Raw genomic sequence first — 22,207 nt, forward strand, 5'->3', positions numbered from 1 at the left:
CATTAAAACAATGTTCAAACATTTCCTTCTCATTTGCTGATCTTCACAAAGGTCTCCTCAGAGGCACAAACACTGAGACCACGAAAACAGGCCAAAATTTGCCATAAATGAATAGAAACACAAACCTGATTAAGCTACATTTTAGTGTCTTTTCCCAACTATGCGTGTGCTTTGCAGTGGCATTTTAAGTTTACCTGATGCTGAGTGTCAAAACAAAATTTTCTCACAGCAAAGTCTGGGATTTAAAAACATTACATCCTGGAGAGGAGTTTAGTGCTTGCAAAAACAAAGACCTGCCAACACAAAGATGCAGGCTAAGAAGCTCCATAATAAGGATGGCTGCACAGCATGTGTCAAAGCTTTCATGAGCGGCCTGTTTGGAAGCTTGTGGTTTTCAGGTATCCACAGAGAACAGTATTGTACTGAGCAATGCTGTAATGCAACAGCCTATTTTCCTAACCGTTAAACAGAGAGCCTACAAGACTACCATCAGAATTGCTTACTACAATAAATGTATTAACTGGTTGATTTTTGTTCTGGGGTATAACTTCATGATCTAGTTCTTAAGATGCCCAAGTGCAAAAATTTACACATCAAGAACATACAAAAGCCAAGGCATCTTACTTTTAGCAATCTTATTATCAAAACAATTCCCATCTGAATGCAAAATTCAGATTTGGTGTTCTTTACCTGGTGACTCAAAATACCGAAGAGTAACTTCCTGAGTTTTCACTTCTCCAGCCACATTTTTTGCCATGCACTGGTAAATGCCTTGGTCTGTTTCTTTAGTATTCTGAATCATTAACGTGCCATCATCTAGCAAGTTTAGACGGGAATCTTCTTTCATACTGAGCTCATTACTGTGAGGAAAAGAATCTGCTGGAGTTAAACCTTTAAATCACAAGCACAGAAAACTGTCAAATAATGAAACCCAAAGTATATTACCCAAAATAACTGGGAGGGGGTGTAGGGGGAGAAGAGTTTTACTGTGTTAAGTAAAATAACAGAAATTTTAGCTTTCTCCTAAAGACCAAAAAAAAAAAAAAATCAACCAAGTTTTGCCTCTGCAAGCATTATGCCTTCAAAATGAAAAACCAAAATACTTTAATGAGTAAAAGCTTACAGGAAAAGAAGTTCTAACTGGCAAACCAATTTAAAATGTTTGCACTTGAAGCATATCATGTAAGTTCAAAGCTCAAGATACTTTTTACCAGGAGAGGGGTTACTTGCAATAAAATCATCTTTCTGACAGCATCTGTCTGGATTGCTCAAGGAGCACTAATGAACCTGATTGTAATTTGCACTGGCTTGAAACATGAGTTAAGATCAGGTCTTCAGGCTATACTATGGATGCATTTGTGTGACATTATCTAAGAACAGTTAGGGGTTATTGTTAAAGGAACTGTTTCTCACTCCATCCCTCTCTACATCACGAAAAAAACACAGATGAGGGATGAGATCTTATCCCCTGTGTTCAAAACCCAGTCTGCTGATCTATTCACCATACTGCTCAATAGGTCAATGGCTTTTGACTGAAATCTTGCCATGCTCAACTACCTTGCAAAGAGCTTTGCTCTCATTCATGCAGCCAGGAAACAAGCCAAAGTCAATAATCCCACACCCCAAGCTCAAATTTCCTCTTAAAACTCTTTCATATGTGTACCCTGAATACATGTTTTCTTTGTTTATTATAAGAAGTACATGAGCCAAAGAAAATTTTAATGTAATAATTATATCATACAAGTTCAAGGTTCTGTTCTTGACATACTCCATAAACACTGTACCCTTACTGCATGTGTCACCCCCATCAGCAGAAACCTACAGAACCAGAGCTCTGTTGTTCCATTTTATCAGCATCCAACAAACTAAAATGGTCCATTTGCTAATATAAAACATAACGGAAATTGCTTTTCAGATTCATTTTTCATTTGAGTAAGAGCATTATTAAGCCAGTCTGATTAAGTTTGTGGTAAACTCACAGTTCATGTGTCTATCATAAATTCACATCAGTACAAGGCGGGTGATGTGCTGGTACGTAGCTGGTTCAGCCATGAAGTGCCCAGTTGTGCTGAAGGGACTTAGGCAGAGCTTGAGCAGCCACTCTGCAGCAGGCTGGCCCTTGGACTGCTGAAAGACACAGGTCCTTTATAGGCCCTTCCCTCAATTCCCTAAGCAGTTAGGAGAAGCAATGGAGCAAGTTGCCCAGGGAACTTGTGCTATGTCCATCCCTTAAGCTCCAACTGGACAAAGCAACCTGGTATGATTCTCCTTTAAGCAGAAGACTGCAGAGACCTCCAGAGATGCCCTCCAACCTGAATTAACCTATAGTCCTATAAGTACTTGTCTGCCCTCCATGACCAGTCTGGGAAGCCTGGGAATTGATACTATCTATCTCTGCTCTCCTGGAATGGAGCTACACCTCAAAGGAAATCTGAGGAGCTGGGGCTCAAGGAAGACTTTCTCTGAAACCTGACTTATCCAGCTGGGGTTCTTTTAAAAACAGCTTTTGCTTTGCCTCAAAATGTATGCAAACAATAGCTAACCTACAAACTGCATGTGTAACACATCCAGATTGGATTATCTGGTACTTACATATAAATCATTAGTTTTAAGCATGTGAGCAACTTTGTAGATATAACTACAGCTGAAAATCTTACCAAATAGTATTATAGTCATAAATGAATATTTTCTAAAGTTATCAGCTCTTAAGTGTTTAAAATTATTTAATAAAACAGATGTGGACCATTATTACTTCATATACTACTTTTAATTATAATGTGTTTCCACTGTAACTATTCCATATATGAGCACATAATGTGTGTGGACATGCACTCAGAAATGTACAAACACCCAGACAAACACACTTAAATCAGGTTTCTCTCTTCCTCTTTTAAACTTACTTGTTTCGAAGCCAGATAATTTCTGGTTTAGGATTGCCTTCAGCTCTGCAAGTGAAATACACCGTATTCCCTGAGGTAACATCCACATCCTGAGGCTCTGATGTAATTCTTGGCCTCTCTGTAGCAACAATAAAACTTGTAAGGAACTCTCACTTGTTTTAAACTACTAAGGAATGGTAAATAAATAATTTCTCATACACCTTGTAGAAAAATATATATCACAAATGTTTTAATTTAAAGTATTTATTTCTTAATCAGGATTAAATTAACTTTTCCCTACACGAAAGTGACTGTGGGCTTTCTGACCTGCTCCATTGTTTCTTAAGACCTTTTAGCAGACTGGAAATGCACTGTGCAAATTTGTATCAGGTTCTAAAGTAGCTGTTTTATTTATTTGAACAGAGGCTCAATTTGCTTATGAAGGAAAAAACTTTAAAACAACAAGCACAAGTACCATTTAAAATAACTTCCTTCAGATAAGTATCAGAGCTTAACCTGCCTCCTACAGAATAATTTGTCCAGCTTGTTTCCTGCAGTTTCCATATTCAGGCTCCTTAGATGTGCAGAGAGCTGGTAGGATGCCATGAGACTTATTATTGAACTAAATCCCCTTTTTACTATATTTTTCAAGAACCTTGTAGAAGCTTATGGTCATAATTCTCATGATCAGAGAGTTATATCCAACACATAACCAAAAGGATGATTTATTTATTTTCTATCTTGGCCTCATCACATGCCTGGGCAGATTAATCCCACCAGCTTGGTAAGAAATCTGCATTTTGATTTCAGAACAGAAGAGATGTGAGGCTGAGCCCCAGGGTGCCCATGGGGTCATGCCTTTACACCCGCAAGCTGAAGGAATATAGATGAACAAAAGGATCTAAATAGAAGTGTTTATCCACTAATCCACTGACAGTGCAGGGGCTCCTTATAAGTATAGCTGAGTAAAAAGGAAAGCCAGTGGCCCAACCCTGATTCCAATATCAACAAGAGTTTTAACAATAAGATCTGTGAAATCAGAAGCCATTCTGTACAGTTTCTTTCTTCTCTTTCCTGTGTACAGAAGAAAGAATGCTAAACAACATTAATGTAACACCAAAGACCCTAGTTGTTGATCCTTTTATGATCAAAACTGAAATATAAAAAGGAAAAATTAAGCCTTTCCATACAATCACACTTAGTTCCTCAAGGACAAATGGCTGTATTTGTTTCACTAAAGATAGGCATATAAGCAATTGGTCAGTCAGAAGCAGACAAAAACAGAGAAAGAGCAAAGGGAGATTTCTGGAAATAACCAATATTGATCAATGATATCAAAGTAAACAGAACAATAAGCAAGCAAAAAAATACAGATTAGGTACATTTAGCAGGTTAAAGAAGCCATTTGGAAGTGGCAAACCCACCACAGTTAAGTTCTTCTGGTGTAATTGAGGCCACTGATCTTCCCTGGATTCTTCGTGGATACTCACAGGTAGCTGCTGCTTGAGCATTACCCGACTCTGCATACGTCTTCAACAGCTCTGCCAGCCATAGGATTTCACAGTCACAGTGAAGAGCATTTGAATCCAAACGCCTGCACAAAAAAAAAACGCAGCCAGACCACTTCTTAGCAACCCTTAGACTATTCTGCTAGAATCAAAATTGTTCCATTATATGCAGTTTTAACTTGAAATATTTATATGCTTAATCAGAATTAAACAGACTTTATATGTGGATACAATGGACAATACAGAATAAAGGTAACAGTCATAGAATCATAGAATGGTTAGGGTTGGAAAGGACCTTAAGATCATCAAGTTCCAACCCCCACGCCATGGGCAGGGACACCTCGCACTAAACCATATCACCCAAGGCCTCGTCCAACCTGGCCTTGAACGCTGCCAGGAATGGAGCATTCACAACCTCCCTGGGCAACCTATTCCAGTGCCTCACCACCCTAACAGGAAAGAATTTCCTCCTTATATCCAATCTAAACTTCCCCTGTTTAAGTTTTAACCCATTACCCCTTGTCCTATCACTACAGTCCCTAATGAAGAGTCCATCCCCAGCATCCCTATATGCCCCCTTCAGATACTGGAAGGCTGCTAGGAGGTCTCCACGCAGCCTTCTCTTCTCCAGGCTGAACAGCCCCAACTTTCTCAGCCGATCTTCATATGGGAGGTGCTCCAGTCCCCTGATCATTCTCGTGGCCCTCCTCTGGACTTGTTCCAAAGGATCCATGTCCTTTTTATGTTGAGGACACCAGAACTGCACACAGTACTCCAAGTGAGGTCTCACGAGAGCAGAATAAAGGGGCAGGATCACCTCCTTTGACCTGCTGGTCACACTCCTTTTGATGCAGCCCAGCATATGGTTGGCTTTCTGGGCAGCAAGCGCACACTGCTGGCTCATGTTAAGTTTCTCATCGACCAGCACCCCCAAGTCCTTCTCCGCAGGGCTGCTCTGAATCTCTTCTCTGCCCAGCCTGTAGCTGTGTCTGGGATTGTCCCAGCCCAGGTGTAGGACCTTGCACTTGGCATGGTTAAACTTCATGAGGTTGGCATCAGCCCACCTCACAAGTGTGTCAAGGTCCCTCTGGATGGCATTCCTTCCCTCCAGCGTATCAACCGAACCACACAGCTTGGTGTCATCGGCAAACTTGCTGAGGGCGCGCTCAATCCCACTGTCCATGTCAGCGACGAAGATGTCAAACAAGACCGGTCCCAACACCGATCCCTGAGGGACACCACTCATTACTGGTCTCCAGCCGGACATTGAGCCATTGACCACAAATCTTTGTGTGCGGCCATCCAGCCAGTTCTTTATCCACCGAGTGGTCCATTCATCAAATTGATGTCTCTCCAATTTAGAGACAAGGATGTTGTGTGGGACAGTGTCGAACGCTTTGCACAAGTCCAGGTAGATGACATCAACTGCTCTACCCCTGTCCATCAGTTCTGTAGCCCCATCATAGAAGGCCACCAAATTGGTCAGGCAGGATTTCCCCTTACTGAAGCCATGCTGGCTGTCACCAAGCACCTTGTTGTTTTTCATGTGCCTTAGCATGCCTTCCAGGAGAATCTGCTCCAAGATTTTGCCAGGCACAGAGTTGAGACTGACTGGTCTGTAATTCCCCAGCTCATCTGCTTATATGCATTCTGGTATAGTCTTTATTACAAAAATCCATGTTAATTTTTACTGTATGAGTAGGACTGTGTTCAACATAGCAACCATCTAGACAACTTTTCTTTTTTAACCCAAATATTCAGTAAATAAATCAGGGTTTATAAATAAATGTTATACCAACTTTGCTTAAGTAAGGAACTTAAACCAATCTCCTTCTGTTTAACACTTATCACTGTATTAGCTTCACTGCTACCCTGACATTTTTACAACTTCTCATTTTGATCACCAGGCAACTGAGACAAAGACTCACACTTTTATTTAAGTATTAAGCTCATGTTGAATTTAGTGAGCCAGTAACTTCATCAGAACACCTGCATATTGCAGACAATAGAAACGCATAAATTCTGTTGAGTTTCTTTCCAGTAGTGAAGGACCCCATTACTACTTGGAGAACTGCACTCTCTGGCTGAAGGGGCCCTGTATAAATGTGGGGGTTTAAACCTATTAAGTAAAGAAATCTACACCATTCAGTGTATCTATACACAAATTGGAAATAATATTGTACAGCAAAGCAACCTCAATTTGGTGTATCTTTGAGGGTCGTAAGCTTGTTTATCGTTTTGCCTTTAATATTTTATTAACCACATGCACAAATGCCCAGACATTATTTCTTCCCTTTCCTTCTGTGAAAAATAGGCAAGAACAAGCAGAAATATCTTAAAAGTTATCATACGAATGTCTCTCATTATATGAGATGCTATTGGTAGAATTTAAATGTAGAACGCAAAAATCACGATGTGACCTTTAAGGGTGAGCTGTCTTAGGTCAGAATATATGAGGTCAGTCTAGTCCAGAGCTCTCTTCCACTAATAGTCACTACTGAAATTCACTTTTACCTAGAAATTATACAAAGAAACATCCCTTTCTGTTCACTTGAACCCCACAAGAACTGAAACACATATGAGCAAAGCAGCTACAACTGGAAGACACATACCTCATCAAAATCTACTTCATTCTGCCTTTAACCACTGTTAAAGGTGTGGTCCCAGGGCATTAGACAAATGTCCTACATCAGCAGAACCACCTTCTGGTTACATCCCTTGTGATCTCTTTTCCTAGAGTGCTACGTCTTGCTGCACAGCATGCCATCAACAGTCCTCCCACCGAAAGCAGGGTATGAATACATGACTGCCTTTCTCAAAACAGCAGTCTTGGATAACTTAAGGAACGTTTATCCTAGATCAGTGGACATCCAAACTGTGGGATAGAAAACCCTCTGAACCTCACGATGGCACTTCTCCTGAGTTCAAGTATCCAAATGTTACTGAGGGACTAAGAAGCTGCTAATTTTCCAAGTTAACGGCATTTCAAGAATCATAGAATCATAGAATAGTTAGGGTTGCAAAGGACCTTAAGATCATAAAGTTCCAACCCCCATGCCATGGGCAGGGACACTTCACACTAAACCATGCCACCCAAGGCTCTGTTCAACCTGGCCTTGAATACCACCAGGGGTGGAGCATTCACAACATATGGGCAACCCATTCCAGTGCCTCATCACCCTAACAGTAAAGAACTTCCTCCTTATATCCAATCTAAACTGCTGTTTAAGCTTGAACCCATTACCCCTTGTCTTGTCACTACAGTCCTTAATGATGAGTCCCTCCTGAGCATCCTTATAGGCCCCCTTCAGATACTGGAAGGCTGCTAGGAGGTCTCCATGAAGCTTTCTCTTCTGCAAGCTGAAAAGCCCCAACTTTCTCAGTCTATATCTTCATACGGGACATGCTCCAGTCCCTTGATCATCCTCGTGGCCCTCCTCCGGACTTGTTCCAACAGTTCCATGTCTTTTTTATGTTGAGGACACCAGAACTGCACACAATACTCCAAATGAGGTCTCACGAGAGCAGAGTAGAGGGGCAGGATCACTTCCTTCGACCTCCTGGTCACGCTCCTTTTGATGCAGCCCAGGATATGGTTGGCTTTCTGGGTTGCGAGCGCACACTGAAGCCAGCTCATGTTCATTATCTCATCGACCAACACCCCCAAGTTCCTCCCCCCAGGACTGCCCTTAAACCTTCTTTTCTGCCCAGCCTGTAGCTGTGCCTGGGATTGCTCTGACCCAGATGTAGGACCTTGCACTTGGCATGGTTAAACTTCATAAAGTTGGCATCAACCCAAGAAGAAATGGCTTCTGGAGTAGCTTTTGAAAGTAACACTTACATTCTTCTTCAACCATCGAGCACCATTTCGTAACTATGGTTTTTATCATCAGATATGGGCAAGCACAGCAATTAAAAAAGAAAATACCGAAATGATCAAATATTGAAAGACACCCAATGAGAATTAGACAAGGGGAGAAAAAAGCCAAAAACCAAAAAAATCCCAACCATCAAAAAAATCTAAAGAAGGATCTATATATATATTAGTTCATCTACAAAACAAGACTATATTAGTACAAGTAATTCCAAAACAGGAAACAAAAGGATTTAATCAGTCACTAGAGAAAGCAGGATATGAACCAATGGTCTTAATCCATGTATGTAAAACAACTCAAGCACAGCTTAGGAAAAACTATTTAATATTTAAATCAACTGCACAATGAAAAGACATTTGCAAGGAATATAAATATTACAAGATGAGATATGGTGTAATTATATTATTTAATCTTTCTTTAGTTAATAATAATTCAATTTACTTACAGTCTCTTCATAGATTCTAATTGACTAAATGTTCCAGGAATCAAATGAGCTATTCTGTTGTTATGCAAAAATCTGTTAAAAAGCACAGAAATATGCATGTAATAATTCAGATTTTGAGATGCACTCACTTCATTTACAATCTTCTGAAAGTTCTATTAAAGAAAGTAATCTTACAAAATAAAAAAAAAAGTTTTGAAAATTTTTCAAAAATTCATTAGTTGCTATTTTTTAAGTGGCCTCCAGCGTGTATTTGGTGTGTCCATTTGGGGTAAAAGAAGCCATAAAAAGACAAAGTAACTGAAAGGAAGGGATTTCATAAGCATTCAAATGAGAAACTTAAAGAAGAAAAAAAAAAAAAGAAAGAAAAGTCACACTATAAATCTTCTACTTCTTCATTACTAACATTTATTTTAGGTGAAACATCAATCACAGCTCTTTGGGAAATCATTTTGCAATACAAAATATACCACAAGCTACATTCACTTCTGTATGCCTTTAAGGTCAGCCTGACCGACGTGTTCTTGGCAAAGACTGTGCAGTAGTAACGATAAAATATTTAGACTAAAAATAATCTACGGGAATAAAAAAAATATATTTCCAGTTTCAAATATTTGATTTAATTCAAACAAAGAAGTAAGCTGACTTCTGAATCATAGCCCAAGAAAAACAGACTTACAGCCTTTCAAGTTTTGGAAGATGGATAAAGGATTCAGGTTCCAACGTTTCTATTTGATTAAAGTGCAGATACCTGAAAATATGTTAAACAAAAGGAAAAACACTGAAACAGTTTTCTTAATGAAGCCAAATATTATAAAGCATTTGCTATAGTTTCCACACTCTTTACACATGTAAATGGTAACAGTCATGTACCGGCTTAACTTTCTTCTATTGTCTGAATCCTCTACTTAAACCTGAGAAATACAAGACAAGACAAACCAGAAGGGTTTGCATACTACTATATAGTGCGTGTGCATGTGCATTTATGTGCAAAATAATTTTTTTAAAAAACACATTACTTTGGAGATTTTGAACTTTTTTTCCAAATCAACTTTTGAACTTTTTTTCCAAATCAACTTTTTTTTAGTATGCATACTTGAATACATATAGAAAAAATAATTATTCTATTTTACAGGAAGATATTGCAGGTTGTTTAGAAAATATTTAGCTTCCAACAGAATCACATTTTCAGTGGACAACTTTTTTCACTGCTATCACATTGAGTGAAAATTTCAAAAGATACTAAGTAACCTGCTCTAGTCCATGAACACTGCTATTTAAAGCTATGAATGCTCTCAAAAGCCAAACAAATTCCTAATATGAGCCCAAGTTTGACTGAGTTGCTTTTAGACAAAAATCTTCCCAGCAACTTGTGTACAATTAACCACCACAGCTGTATTGTTTGATACTCTGCTGATGCTAATGTAAGCTATTAATATTACACAACAACAAATATTACACATCTATTAATCTTGTACAACAACAGAAAAAAGTCTAACACAACAAGATAATTAATCAGATTATCAATTTGTAACTGCTGTAAAAACGGACTGCAGAGGCAGGATCTTTCCAGACTTCCAGTTTATGCTGTGGTGGTACTCTATAAACTTGCAGATGAGAAAACAAGATGTAATTGATGTAACTAGCACAAGGAACTGTGAAAATGATTTATAGACTTTGGATCCTGATTACATATCCAAATGTATCCAAACCTCTCAAAGTTTGCTATGTGACCTCTGACAAACTCAGGAACATCTGAGGAATGTGCACATATAGGAATAACAAAAAAAAAAAATCCCACAATTTAAAATCAAACAGAAAATCTCAGACCCCAAAATCTCTTGAAAAATCAGTCCTACAGCATGAAAAGTAAAAGCACATGGGAACTTGCTTGTGCTGAAACATCACACGTGCTCTGCTCCCTGACCTGAGCTGAATGGTTGCTGCAGAGAGAGGAAAGCAGGAACAAGCAGCAATTACAGCAGAGAGTCGTTGCAGCAAGCCCTGGAAGGCGCGTGCAGCAGGGAAGCCAGGCACGTGCCTGGCAGTCCCCCAGATCCCCCGCCAGCAGCAGCACGGCCCAAGCGTGAGCCAGCAAAGGATGCCAGGGAGCAATGAATGGGGAACCACAGAAAAGCCAATACATCAGCACGGATATGATCAGGCACATCAGAGTGTCAAGTCTGCTTACTGCCAGTGCAATGCATAGCCACATACTGTAGTGAGCATACAGTATGATCCTGTTTGCACAAGGAAACGAGAAGTGCATAATCATGCTATGTCTGCCAGTCTTCATCTCCCTTTTGAAAATACAGGTCAATTTCATCCAAATTGAAAAGACAGACATCTCAAAGTCACATACTTCCTACAAGGTTCAATTGAGTCACCAGCAGAGAGATGAGAGACTTCAGTCAGGTCTAGCTGTGACAAAGGACTAGCACAGGACTGATATCTGCCCTGTGAGCAGGGACTGGCCATGACGTGGGCACAGCTCACCAGGAGCCAGGGCTCTGCTCACCCACCTCTCCACCATCAGGAGCATCTGGGAGGGGGCAAGGCAAGGTAAAATGAAAGAGGGTGAAGAGGAAAAAAAAAAGGCACAACTATAGGGTGTGTTACTTTGATTTTGGAGAAAACTAAATACATTACTTCTGGTGCAGACAACGGGGATTTTTTCCTTTTTAACTTTGCTAATTCTACTTGTGTTTTTATGATTCATAAGCACCTCGCAAAAGTATCTCCTTATCTTCCCAATAAATTAGTTTCTTATACTTCTTTGTCATTGACAAGGAAAGATTTGTAGGTACAAATAATACCTCTTACAGGAACAACAAATTAGACACTGAAGAAGTTGTGGCTGTCCCATCCCTGGCAGCATTCAAGGCCAGGTTGGACAGAGCTTTAAGCAACCTAGTGGAGGTGGTCTAGTGGAAGGTGTCCTGACCCATGGCAGGGGACCTGGAACTATATGATCTTTAAGGTCCTTTCCAATCCAACCATTCTATAATTCCAGTAAATAATGTTTGTAAAAGCAGGCACATTGAGGCACACATCCCCTTCTTCAAGTGCAAGGATCAGAGACGACATTAGCAAAGAAAGAAAAAGAAAGGATGCCTCTCTTGGAGTTTTAGTAATGTATACATCACTAAACTCAAAGCAGCAGCTCATTGCTGTTTAGTATTCTAGGTTACTATAATTACAGAATTTAAAGAACGTATTTGCCTGAAAACTCATCTTGTTTTTCCAAGCAAATGGATCAGTGCAATTAAAACAATACTTCTGTTAAAAACCTTGCCTTGTTTATGACTTCATCACAGATACAACTACAATAATTCAGGGACTGAAGTGTATTGTAACAGCTTTATGTCATCAGATTTCATGCTGCCTAAAGTAGCTCAAAAAATCAAATCATAAAGTCCAGTTGGAAAATACTCTCAACTGCTTCATATGACAAGATAGCTGGGATAGCTGGGTTTTGCAGGTCTTTTTACACTATGACCTGAAAAAAGTCCTGAGCAACTTGCCAGGCAATTCGTGAACAGAACAATGTGTACTTGTGGGGACAAAGTAATTAGCAACAAGTACAACTCTGGGGGAAAAAAAAAAAATAAAAAAAATACAGAAACCAGATTGCATTGTTAAGCCTACAATAAAAAGAATTTTAAATCCTTGGCTTTATGTCCTACACTTTAATCACTTTTTATCACTTAGGTTTATCACTTACATTCTTTTTCTTCTGTTTCACTTTATTTTCTTTTTAAAGGATTTTTAATACTTTAATTAATAGAGAATTTCTTGGACTGGAAATTCACTTTAAAGAAATCATATTCAGGAAATAATATCACAGTGACATGTCTTTATAAACATCTGCTAAGTTCAGAGTATAAAACACTCTTAATAGCAGGAAGATGCATTGAATTTGATATTAAAAGACTTTCATAATGGAAATGTAAAGAAAATCATGCAAGAGTGATTTTAAATACCCCTGTGTCTTCCTTTTTTTAATTCTGAATTCATGATCAAGGATGAAACACAAGGAAAGGTAATACTTAAATGAAAAAAAAAAAAAAGTCCAGACTAAACACACCTAGAGGAAGACAAAGCATTGGTCAAATAAGCAGATTTTCTCTTTGTCATTATTAATCTTGGAGGATGAACATTGACAATAAAATTCAGTCCCGTTGGCATTTTTCATAGCACTAAATTTAGGATTAGATTTTCTGTAGCACAGTATATCTATAGAGGATTACTTTTTATCATATATGCCAATTGTTCGTTTCTAATAGTGTCTCCACATCTTGGGGGAAATTCTTAAAATCCATGAGTTGAGTATCATCTATGTTCTGAATATTTAAATAGCGTGTTTGACATTTTGATTATTCGAAAGAAAATAACAAACATATTTTTCCCACATTTATCACAGAGTTTTCCCTGTCCTGGCATACGACAAGAAATAACAGGCTTAAACCACTAGGAAAGAGATTTAAGTAAGATTTTACAGTAGCAATATAAAATATTGTAACCGGATTCTTAAGGATATTATGGAATCCTCTCTTTAAAGACTTTTAAAATATGGCTAGATAAAGATCTGATTCCAGTCATCTAAATTTGTTGTCCCTAGCTGATCTTATTTTAGAATAATATGGATGTACTTCTCAAGGCCCCTTTCATATGTTTTGAGCTTGTTTGTTTATTACTTAATTTTTTCATTCCCTACCATAGATGTTTTTAGCAGCAAAGAGATTTTCATCAGGCTCTACTGTGTTAAATGTGCATAACTGCTATACAGAGTTATGCAAAAATCCAGCACACTTTGCAATATAATACCTAAAAAAAATCTTAGCAGCATTTCAAAGCCACTGAAAATTGGATTGTGGGAGAAGAAATGAACAAGCTTCATCACTATATATAAAATATCCTAATCTACTCACTTCCCCCAGAATATGTACATGTGTACAAAACTACATAACTCTAGTTATGTAGTACATACTGTACTAGTTTGTGTACATGCGTACACAGCTACATAACTCTAGTAACAGTTTTTGAAGAGCAAAATTAGCATGTTAACATGAAAGTTAAAAGAAAATGCATAATTACTAAGATTAGCTAACATTTAAATAGTTCCATTATTATTGGGGATTCCACTAGTTAAGGACTGCAGAGAACATTTTTTGTCCCTGGTACACACAGCTTTTAAGCTGAGGTCTCAAAAAATATGGTAGATATTTGGAAGAAACAGAACATACACACATCTGGAAATAGACTGCACTTAGAGCTTGATCTTGGGATCCAGCAAACTCGTCACCTCCCAAGCCAGGTACTTGTGACATTTCAGGTGGGACTCAGTTGTCTAAGCACAGGCATATAGAGGCAGCTTTCATTGCCTTTCAGTGGCCTGGCTGCCTTCCAGCTGCTGCTCTGAAAAAAATGCAAGTGTAACGAAGCTTTGTGCCACATTTGCCAGACCCAAACATATGTCTTGCACATTTGGCAGGGCCTAAACTGGTACTAAGCGGCTACTTTTCATTATCCAACTTTCTGCCTTCATGCCCTGCCATGACTGAAGAGTTAGGTGACAAAATATGTATGGCTCAATGTGTTCAATCATCTAAAACTGCCAAGTTTTTTTCAGAATTTACTCAGCACGAGCAAGTTTCAAGACCTAATTCAAAGATCTTATTCCCTTAGCAGAAATTTCTGAATAAAAAGGTATTTCTACTACATCAGCAGCTAAAAATTCTGCTGCAGAGGTTTAAGAAGGGTCCTGCCAGCCACAGTAAATACTGGGGCTTTTCTTCTCCTATATGTGCAACAGGCCTCAAATTATATTTACAGTTTCTCTTCATTAAAAACCAACAACAAACAAACAAACACACACCCTAACCAAACCACGAAACAAAACAAAGCAAACAGGAAAGTGATTGCTTTGCTGTTCTGTTGTTTTGTTGTTTTTTTTTTTAAAAAGCAACTATTCTGCTTTCATTCTGCTTCACTGGAGTATAAGAAATTACTGTGAATCAAGTCTTTCCCTGAGATGTGGATCACAGCATCTACTTCTGAGAACTCTGCTGAGCACTGAGAAGAGCATTTGGCTGAGTCAACACATCCAGCAAAATCTGTTTGGCAACTTGAATCCACAGAAGCCTCAAATGCAGAAACATCAACGGAGTAGCTGATTCAGTCCCAAACTGAAGTTAGAGGATTTGGTTAACCTGTTCAAAAAGACTACCTTCTGCCCTGCGAACAGAGTCTTTCTCTAACGTTATTATGATAAACAGACCCTCTAGAGTCAGAACCTATTTTTATGTTATAGTTGCATAAACGACAAATCTCTCATAAACTTTAAACCTCAATTAATACCTTCCAGTAAATTTATTTCCAGGTTTGCCACTGGCTTCCTGTGCTCCCACTTGCCCACCTGTAAGGCTTCTTTTTAAGATCTGCCCAGGACAAGGGCTCTAAAACAAATGATCTTTCACATGTTCACACAGCAGAGCAGTAACATCCTCAGCAGCTGTATAGCCTAGAGCCACTGCTTGCAGCAACTGATGCCATGACACAAGGTCAGACACTGAGCAGTGACTATGCCAGGCTCTATTTCCTTACTTTACAGGCAAAGCTGAGACTCAGACTCTCTTTAAAACTTTATTTCATACAGAATAATGTTGATGCCTCCGAGTTTAATCTGATACAGTGTGATATCAACCGCAGGCAGAGAGACTTAACTGAAATATAGCAGAAAAGTACATTCAGAAGGCATTAATATTCCAAAATTATTTATGTTTTTTAAGTTGTAATGTAGATCACCATGAAATAGAGAAAAAAAAAAAAGAGGACAAATGTTGCAACTTGCAGCATATGAGGCTTGTGGCATGGGGAAGTCTTTGGAAACACTAGTAATTCAATAAATGGGCCTCAATATTTAAAATTCTACACAGAAAGTAAGAATTGCTATTAGCATGCAATTAAGCCCTACCAGTTGCTGTCAATATGCTGCAGTAATCATTTCTAGAGTAGGAGGAAGAGGAAGAGAAAGGCATTAAGAAAAAAAAAAAAAAACTAAATATGGTTTATAGCTATCACTATTGACTTATATAGAAGCTCTCCCTTTAAAAGAAATCTATTGCTCTCTAAAATGAGCTTGTATGGTTTTTGTACCCATCCGAAGTGTGATTTCATTTCAGATACATGGTGCCCACTAATATCCACTATAGGTTTATAGTAAGTAGGAAACTGGCATGCATCATAGAAAATTTATAATACACTGCTAACTGTCATAAGTATCAAAATTTACATTGGTCGTAGAATATACTCAGCCCCAAATTTATATGCAACAAAACTCACTGGTCTAGTACTGTCATTTGGCAAACTGTGAAATAGCTATGCATTTACAGCTCTTTCTGTTTTTCTAAACATTACCAAAAGGAACATACTGTGAAGCTTTCTGATTATAAGTCAAAATACAGTTAAACTTAATGGAATCAATACAATCAGATTTTGTCATGGTAACTACTGCATCTTTCATTTTTTATCAAGAGAAACTATTTTTCATCATTATACAGGAAAAGGAGTATGATTTTGATCAATCTTTCTAGAAGACGTTACTGAAACATCTATATTACAAACAATGAACTGTCTTACTTTTTAAACATCTGCATATGGCAATACTTAACACATTGATAATATTTTTAAGAAATTTCTTCTTATATTAAAATACAACAGATCTGGCTTAAACTTCAAGGGACTAATTCAATCCAGTTATGCTGCATAAACCAAAGTAACTGCTGCACTCAAAGGAACTGTAATCTCTCTAAGCAATATACATTTGTTTTCAACATTTTCCACAATAAAGCTACTTCTTCATCAAAGCTATGTATCAATGTATACAGACACCGGGAATTCAAATCACAAGTAAGAGACAAACATAGAAATGAGGAATTTGACACACAGACCAATTGTGCTTTTTCACATGCAAATGATTATGGGGCTCTCTGCCTAACAACCCAGGGAGTACAGACATGCAGAGCATGCAGGCAGGATGTATGGATCAAGGCGTGCACTTTTCTTCTGCAGGGGAACCATGGAGATGACAGCACAGAAGAGAAAAGGCACTTACAGTTGTTCTAGAGAGGCAAGTCCTTTAAATGCTTGCCTGTCAATTGACTGGATTTCATTCTTGTACAAATAGCTGAAACAAGAAATAATCAGTAATATTAGTACACAAACAAGAGCTACATGAAGGTGGAAAAGAAGAATATAAGTTGACACATGAAGACAGTTTTTCAACTACACATTAAGAAAAAAAAAAAAAAACTAGACACATACACATAAAAAATACTTTGTCCTTGAGATTTTATCCCAAATTTGTCAGGAAAGACAGAAAAATGGGGTCTTGTAGGCCCTGAGGCTGTCACCTAAATGGTCTTGGGCTTCCCAGTGCTCACTGTTACTACTTACTGTTTCTTTGCCCTTAAGTTTCTTGATGGGCTTGCCAAAAGTCAAAATAAATTCAGCTCAATGGGACAAAATTGCATCAGAAGTGCCTTTACCAGAAGACACTGGGAATGCCATTGGTCTCTTGTTTTCCTTAAAATAGCTCAGCTGAATACTGGTACAAATAGTCAAATTATGATGGAATGTCTTTTTACTGGACTTGGAGAACAAACAGTGAGAATTCTGTAATTTCACCTGTGTCACATTTTGAATATTTAAAAAACAAAAATGAAAAACCCAAACAAAAAAATAAAACCAAACCAAGTTAGAATATTGGTATCACATCCATAAAACAGCATTGTATATTTATTTTATCACTGTGTAGAAGATGGACATTAGGTCCCCATTGATACTCTATAATATAAAGAGAATGAACATATGTAGAGTACCAGTATGTACACATTTCCATACCTGTTCTACAGAATTTGAATAAATCCCGATGGATCAGTGTATGTGCTCACATTCATCATGCTTTCAACAGCAAGATTTAGTGAGAGGGTGTTGGAGAAAAATCCCATAGTTTAGCTGATGATGGCAGTTTCTTCATGGAGGCAGCAAATGAAAATAGTTTGGGGGTCAGTGTCAGTCACTCTTTTTTTGTGTTAGATTAGGAACAGGTTTGCAGTTCAGAACTTTCTCACAATTACTTGACAAATGATTTGAAACTCAGTTAATAAGGCATGGATTTCTATGAAAAGGGATGAAGAGACTTTGGACCAGAACTTGATTAGCAGGCATTTTATTAGTAGTGATTTTGGCTTTTCTATTATTACAGTTTCCAGTAATTTACTGGAAATATTGCAAACTTCTTTTGATGCAACAGATAAAATACTGGCTCTGCTGGAGTTGGTGGCAGCTTCTAAAAACTCACATTTCACAATAGGCCCTAACAAGGAAAAAAGTTATAGGTATCTGATGTTCAACTCATGGCAACTCTAGGAGACAATATGGAGTAGTATCCTTCCCTTGAGTCTAAATTTAGTTATCTAATGCACTGCTTGCTGAGATTCCAGCATATTAATATACTTAACACAGATATGCATCTGAACAAAAAGCAGAGGTCCCCCAATAACAGAATAATAAGGAATAATTTTTTTTCCTATGAGAATTTTAAAACTGAACAGCTAAAGTATTGTTTACCTTTATTAATACACTCCACTTGGCAGTGTGGAAATTCATTTTATTTCTCTGAGTACTAAATTTCTGATCAGACCAATGAACCAGAGCAGGCTAAGATGGTTTTAACAACCAACTTCAGTTAAGCATCTCTTGAGGCCATTTGAATAGTTTTATCAAAAACCAAATTATTTAATCTAACTTTTTAGAAAAAATGTTTTACCAGAATCACCCATGTAACTTTTATTTACTTTCTGCAGACAAAGTAAGGCAGAGAGAAAAAAAAAAAAAGGTTGCTTAGAGCAAGACTGAGATAATGACTTTGTAAGATTGTCAGACTTTTACCACTATACAGCAGGGAAGGGAGCGGCAGCCTTTTGTGTCCCTTTATGGAGCTCTTACCAAGCCACTGTAGTGAGACTTTATTTGGGATTCAGCTTTAAACTACAACTTTTTCTATTCTCATCAGAAAACACTCAGCTGCAGGACTATCAAGACCTCAGCCCATCACGTCACCCTTTCACAGAGAAACCCCAGCGACCCAAAGGCTACAAAAAAAAATGTGTCCTATGACCAATGTGTTAACCAGGCTTTCATTTATAAAGAAACATATAAAAATATCTGTCTAATGAAGAGAGAGATGTCAGAATACAAAATATAAATAAGCAGCACTCACAAAAATTATTTATGTCTGACATGCCACTGTGCCTAACAAGTAGAACTTTTTAAATACTGCAAAAATGCTTAACAAATCCTCAAAATTCATCCCAGTTACATTAGCAGAAAACAAATATAGATTATAATTAGGGAAAAAGTAATTTATCAATTAATTTAATTACAAACTTTCAAAGAAGTTAATCATTAGAATTCTACAAACAATGAATAAACAGTGGGTTAAGATGACAACGGACAGATATATTCTGATAAAACATGAAGTTAGTTTCTGGCATTTGCTATTAACTGTTTTCAGAAGAGTTAAAAAAAATAGCATTTTTTCAGAAATGCAAGCAAGTCTGATAGAGGCCTGAGGTACTGGGCATACTTGGGAAATGAACAAACTAATAGGCAACCAGAAAATTAGAAAATAGTTTTAAAGTTTGCTAGTTCCACAACAAGCATATTTATTTTTTTTAATGGACCATATTAGAAGTCATGTGATTTAAGGAAAGTAAAATTCAGATACATTGTTTGGAGTGGAGAAAAGTTAAAAAGTAATAGCAATATCAGGCATTGCAGAGTTAAATCTGACAATTAAATAAATATAGGAAAGAGAGACTTATGTAGAAACATAAAGGAGATGGTGGAATTAGCAACATGAATTGCGAAGAAATTAGATTTGGAATCACTGGAGATGTTCAAAGGACAAAGTAAGATGACCATGACAGCAACAGCAGCAGAACGCACAGAAGGAAATGTGACCTAATCCCATTTTGAGATCAGCAGCTGTGCACTTTTGCAAATCTATAACCTGTTTTACTTCATTCACCAGAGACAAAACAAAACTTGCATATTCTCTTTTAGTACTTCCAGAACCGATGCACTTCATACCTTCATACAGTCTTAATTTCCATTTATCTTACAATTATCGCAATGTTGTCATGTCTGATTCCTCAACTCTCCATTTCTTACTAAGTGAACATGTATCAATATTGTTGCCAAAGTTATTTTCATTCTCTGTTTTTATTTCCTCCTCTGTCTTCACACTAGCTTCTAGTTTACTGCTCTGTAAATACCAAGTACCTTCTATCTATCTAGAAAACCTTTTTTAATCACTAATCTTCATTTTGTATTTTTTTGCATCTCCTCCCTGAATTATTTTTTTTTTACTTAACCTTTTTTTTTTTTCAAATGCTGATTCCAAATCTTCTATTATGCTACAAGTTAAAACAGTAGTACGATAATTCCCAATTACCATCTCTTTTGGAGAAAAAACTGTTGATTTTCAAGATCGGGAACAATCATCCTACCAAGTTTTCACAAATCTGCCAGAATCTGTATTATAAGGTTGAGATAATTTTCTTTCTTATCACTCTGTACTTCCACCTCTAAGTCAGTAAAATGAATAACTCACAGGAAGTCAAGTATTTTCAGTGTACCATACACATCATGTACACATACACATCTTGTATCACAAGCAACAAATTGCGAACATGTTACCAATTATTTTGCTCATACGAAGACAACTTTTAAAGTTTAATTTAAAAGGAGTGCTTACAGGATATTTTGCAGAAGGGGGAACATAAGACCCCAAAAATCATACAGAATCACTGAAGTTCAGAAGGAAACTATATTACGGATGGGGTCCAAGTTGCTAAAATCTTTTTGATCCTTACTGAGGAACCATATTGCCACCATTAAGGTATATGAAATAGACAAGCAGAAAGGCAGAAGAAAAGGTATTCTTTAGTTTCATAGCAAAACAAGAATAATTACATTTCTTTTTTACAACTTTTAGTGTACGAATTCAAAGACAAATTACATAAAGAACATGGTAACAAATTTTCCTTTAAAAATGAGCTTCAAAAATCATACATGCATATTTTTTATAATATAAAAACCAACTTGTACAATGTTTAATATTTGTAATGAACAGAAAAATGAAAATATCATTACTCTGTTCTTCAGACAGACAATTCTGGAAGCATATACATCTCAAAATTCTCAGCTCAATTTCAAGAGAGAAATAGTACAAATAAACATTTAAAAATTCTAGGGCATATTTGACACTTACTGGGAAAAAAGTTTTGTTTGGAAGCACAAAAAACTGGTCTTCAACAGAGATACAGGAAAGGGCCTTGACATCTCTCTCAGACACTAGCTTTTTTTTTAAATATACTGTATTATGGTTTATACTTAAATATTTTATATAAAATTATATAACATAGTTATATATATTATCTGTCATATGTAAAATATTTGACATATAAATAATACAGGCATTTATATATATATGCATTAATATTTACTAATCACTATACGTTTTATACTTATATATACTTATGTTTTCCTAAATCAAAGCCACTGAGAAATTACAGGTTTTCTAATATTACTTGGTGAATTATACATTTTCAGAACCATCTGCAATATATCACTTGAGTTCTTGTGAGAACACAGGTAAAATTATGGACCAATTATCTCATTTTATGAAAAGCAACACTACAAATTAGGCATCCACAGATATCCATACAGGATCAGGCTATACAAAACCTCAATTATTCCAAAGAATCTGGCTTTATAATATTAAATTCTGAACAATATTTCTAGCCTTTGTGCAATCTCTCCCCCTTAACTTCTATATCTGTTGATCCGGGGTGGGGGGGGAAAGGTCTGTTTTGTTCCCTTTGTTGCATAGAATACAGTTAGTACACAGTTGCTCAGAGGAAATCTTCAAACCGAACTGAATTTATTTGGTACATTTAAGCCTTCTGTATTGATTATCTGCCGTGTACCATCATTTTTATGTCTTTAAGCTGTAGAGTTTAAACCTAACATTTATCTCATAGCCACTGAAATAGCAAGATCTTAAAGCTTATTTTAACAAAACAGGATGGTTTCAAAGACCTCTCCACAGATAAATATACTACCACATTGAACTTTATATCAAAATTTTTCAGGGAACAAGAGGGAAAGGGAAAGGTCTTCTTCACAATATAGATATTACTACATGTACATGAAAATAAATCATAGTTCAGTTATCTCTTTCACTCTTTTTTTGAGTGTATAGCTGAATTTTATCTCAGGTTTACTACAGCTAGGCAAAGGCAAGCATATGAAAACAAAGAGCTAACAAGAAACAAGTGGCATTTTTGCATAGTCGCTGACTATGCAAAGAAGCTTAGCCATCCTGAATTAGTAGATGTCACGTACTCTGATACCAGATCCACCATAGAAACA

General features: G+C 37.1%; 1 protein-coding gene across 1 annotated transcript in view; it reads right to left on the reverse strand.

Moving 5' to 3' along the window:
- The window catches only part of PXDN (peroxidasin), a 92,421-nt gene that overhangs the window by 37,763 nt on the left and 32,451 nt on the right, over positions 1-22,207 (reverse strand). The window contains exons 4-9 of the mRNA XM_061357549.1: positions 16,821-16,892; positions 9,384-9,455; positions 8,708-8,779; positions 4,304-4,473; positions 2,901-3,018; positions 691-860 (exon numbers count right to left, since the gene is read on the reverse strand). Of these exons, the coding sequence (XP_061213533.1) occupies positions 691-860; positions 2,901-3,018; positions 4,304-4,473; positions 8,708-8,779; positions 9,384-9,455; positions 16,821-16,892 (674 nt within the window). The remainder of the gene's footprint in view (positions 1-690; positions 861-2,900; positions 3,019-4,303; positions 4,474-8,707; positions 8,780-9,383; positions 9,456-16,820; positions 16,893-22,207) is intronic.

This window comes from Neopsephotus bourkii, unplaced genomic scaffold, assembly GCF_033783945.1.
Source record: "Neopsephotus bourkii isolate Nb327-2 ecotype Australia unplaced genomic scaffold, CSIRO-AGI_Nbou_v1 NB_908, whole genome shotgun sequence".
Taxonomy (NCBI): domain Eukaryota; kingdom Metazoa; phylum Chordata; class Aves; order Psittaciformes; family Psittacidae; genus Neopsephotus; species Neopsephotus bourkii.